This window comes from Quercus lobata, chromosome 2 (genome assembly GCF_001633185.2).
Source record: "Quercus lobata isolate SW786 chromosome 2, ValleyOak3.0 Primary Assembly, whole genome shotgun sequence".
Taxonomy (NCBI): domain Eukaryota; kingdom Viridiplantae; phylum Streptophyta; class Magnoliopsida; order Fagales; family Fagaceae; genus Quercus; species Quercus lobata.
In genome coordinates, this window is record NC_044905.1 from 23,997,457 (window position 1) to 24,000,331 (window position 2,875).

The following is a 2,875-nucleotide window of genomic DNA, read 5'->3' on the forward strand; positions in this document are numbered from 1 at the left end:
GGGAAGGAACAAGATAGAGGAAGGTTATGAAATATCTAAGAGAAAGTTGCTACCACCTCATTAAATGCTTTGCAGCTAACTCTCCGGCCGTATTAATAAGGAAATGATACCTGAATAGTAGTTTTCAGTTTTACAGCCACTCCCCAAAGACTTCAGGAAGGTGCTGATATGACAAGGATTAACACCAACAATCTAATATACACGTGGAGGGCAGAGATGAAAGGAGGAAGATAGTATAAAATACAAGGGATGCCATGAAAGGAGGGGATCGGAGAATTGAGAGAGAAATACTATAGCAATAAGAACTATATTTGTAATCAATTTCAAGAATTATATAAAAGAACTGATCTCCTTGGACTGTGCCGAGGACAATTTTCATTGGATACAATCAGTCTATTTTTACTTTATTGTCATTTGGATCCACTATAATTGCTACCCAACTCATTAGAGCCTAGTTTTCCAACCCACTCTTTACAAATTCATTGTATTGGGCTTTTTGGGCCTAGATCATTTTAACTTTTGGGCTTAGGACTCAAATCTAGTCCCTACAATTGGCGCCGTCTGTGGAAAATTTTGGTGCTATAGTGAGTTTAACGTTCAATTATGATAGGTTCAAGTCCAAATCAGGAAAAATCTATAAGGTCCCAACGTCAAGATCATTATGTTAATCTTAAGCAAAGAAGGGACCGGGAGGTTAGTGTGCATACCACTAATACTAGAAAGAGCCAATCTCGAAGTGGGAGCCACCTTTCTCATGAGGAGAATACCAGAGCCATGCAACTGGAGATTGATCATTTGAAAAGGAAGTTGCACCATGAATGGCGGAGGCGAACTCCTTCCAATTTTGATTTCTCTTCTAGCGATGAGAGGAATGGTAGTTATAGACCCAGGTCAAGGACTCACCCAGTACATCTTTCTCGTGTGATGAGGACTACCACCGTGAGTGTAGGAATAAGGGCCCGTCTTGCAAAGGCTTGGGAAACGACGCTATAAGCAAGGTGTTAAACCAAATTTTCAGATCACCTTTCACATGTAGAATTGAAGGAGGAAAGCTTCCTCGACAGTTTGCTCAGCCAACGTTTACCATGTACAATGGTCGAACAGACCCTGTAGAGCATGTAAGTCATTTCAACCAGAGAATGACAATCCATTCTAGGAACAAGGCCTTGATGTGCAAGGTGTTCTCATCCAATTTGGGGCTTGTGGCAATGAGATGGTTTGATGGCCTAGGGGCAGATTCTATAGATTCCTTTAAGGAACTCACACGGACGTTTAGATCTCACTTTATTATGTATGATATGGTTCCTCGGTGCTTAGATTCCCTATTGTATATGACCATGCGAGAAGGGGAGACCTTGAAAACGTACTCAAACAGATACTGGGAGATGTTCAATGAGATAGATAGGGACTTTGATGATATGGCCACAAGACCTTTCAAGGTCAATCTATCTGCCGAGCATGGTTTGAGAAAGTCTTTGACTGGGAAACCTGCTAATAGCGTACGTCAACTCATGGACTGAATTGACAAGTATAAGAGGGTCGAGGAGGACCAACAATAGGGGAAAGGGAAGGCTAAGGTTATCCTTCAAGAGAGGAGGGATTTCAGGTCGGACCAATACAACAACAACTGGCCTCGAAGAGACTTTGCTGGGCAATCGAGGTCTACCGCTACTCAAATGGTTAACACGGTGTTCTGGTAGCCAGTACACCAAGTCTTGGAGAAAATCAAGAATGAGTCATTCTTCAAATGGCCTAATAAGATGGAAGGTGACCCCATGAAGCGCAATCAAAGCCTTCATTACCAATACCACCAAGACTGAGGGCACACCACAAAGGATTGTAGAACTTTATGGAATCACCTAGAACAGTTGGTCCGAGAAGGGAGGTTAAAGCAATTTTTGTATCATCCTAGTAGGTAAGGGGGCCAGGCGGGTTTGGAACCTCGGAGATATGCTTCTTCGAGAGCCCCTTTGGGCACGATTAATGTCATCATTGCTGCCCCAGGAAGGACCGGTTCTTATTCCTCTAAAGTAATGTCTGTAGCTCGGCCACCTGTCAAGGACTCTAACCATGAACCGAAGAGGGCTAGGATGGAGATCCGACCGGCGTTGAGTTTCTCGGATGAGGATAAGGTTAGAACCATATAACCATATGATGACGCCCTAGTGGTCACCCTTAGGATAGGAGGTATAATGTGAAGAAGGTGTTGGTGGATCAGGGTAGCAGGACAGAGATTATGTACCCTGATTTGTACAAGGGGTTAAACTTGAAACCAGAGGATTTAGTAGGTTATGATTCACCTCTGTTGAGCTTTGATGGAAAGGTTGTTATTCCAAAGGGTCAGATTAGACTACCCGTGCAGGTAGGCTTAGAGGTGGTGGAGGTGGATTTTATTGTGATGGATGTTTATTCTCCCTACACAGCCATTGTAGCACGACCTTGGCTTCATGCCCTGAGGGCTATTTCTTCCACCCTCCACTTGAAAGTGAAGTATCCGTTCGAGGATCAGATCAAAGAGCTGATAGGGAGCTAGTTCGTGGTTAGGCAATGCGTGGTGTCTGTAATTATGCATCAGCCAGAAACCAGGTCCTCGGCCTCTACTAATAGGGTTTCATAGCAATCAAGGACTCTGGTGTTACTCGTGGATGAGACAGTTGAGTTACTCGTGGATGAGACAGCTGAGGGGGCGAAGTGTGAGAATTTAGAGAAGATTGTTGTAGATGATGATTCGGAAAATTTTTTTAGGTTAGAGCTTAGCTACCTCCTCAGGAAAAGGAAGAGCTAATAGAGTTTCTCAGGAAGAATATTGACGTGTTCGCGTGGAGTGCTTACGAAGCTCTTGGGGTGGACCCCAACTTCATCTATCATTATTTGA

At 43.7% G+C, this 2,875-nt stretch overlaps 2 protein-coding genes across 2 annotated transcripts; both read left to right on the plus strand.

Moving 5' to 3' along the window:
* The first annotated feature begins 1,085 nt into the window (after positions 1-1,085).
* Positions 1,086-1,520, plus strand: LOC115961599. The gene has a single exon (XM_031080552.1). The coding sequence runs from the start codon at positions 1,086-1,088 to the stop codon at positions 1,518-1,520; it is 435 nt and encodes a 144-aa protein (XP_030936412.1).
* A 513-nt stretch (positions 1,521-2,033) lies between these two features.
* LOC115961606 lies at positions 2,034-2,533 on the plus strand. Its single transcript, XM_031080558.1, has 2 exons — positions 2,034-2,132; positions 2,180-2,533. The coding sequence occupies exons 1-2, from the start codon at positions 2,034-2,036 to the stop codon at positions 2,531-2,533; spliced, it is 453 nt and encodes a 150-aa protein (XP_030936418.1).
* The last annotated feature ends 342 nt before the right edge of the window (positions 2,534-2,875 follow it).

Coding starts and splice junctions, on each gene's coding strand:
- LOC115961599 (XM_031080552.1), top strand. CDS start 1,086: ATGTACAATGGTCGAACAGACCCTGTAGAGCATGTAAGTCATTTCAAC.
- LOC115961606 (XM_031080558.1), top strand. CDS start 2,034: ATGTCTGTAGCTCGGCCACCTGTCAAGGACTCTAACCATGAACCGAAG. Junction 2,133..2,179: donor GTTTCTCGGATGAGGATAAG/GTTAGAACCATA, acceptor GGTCACCCTTAG/GATAGGAGGTATAATGTGAA.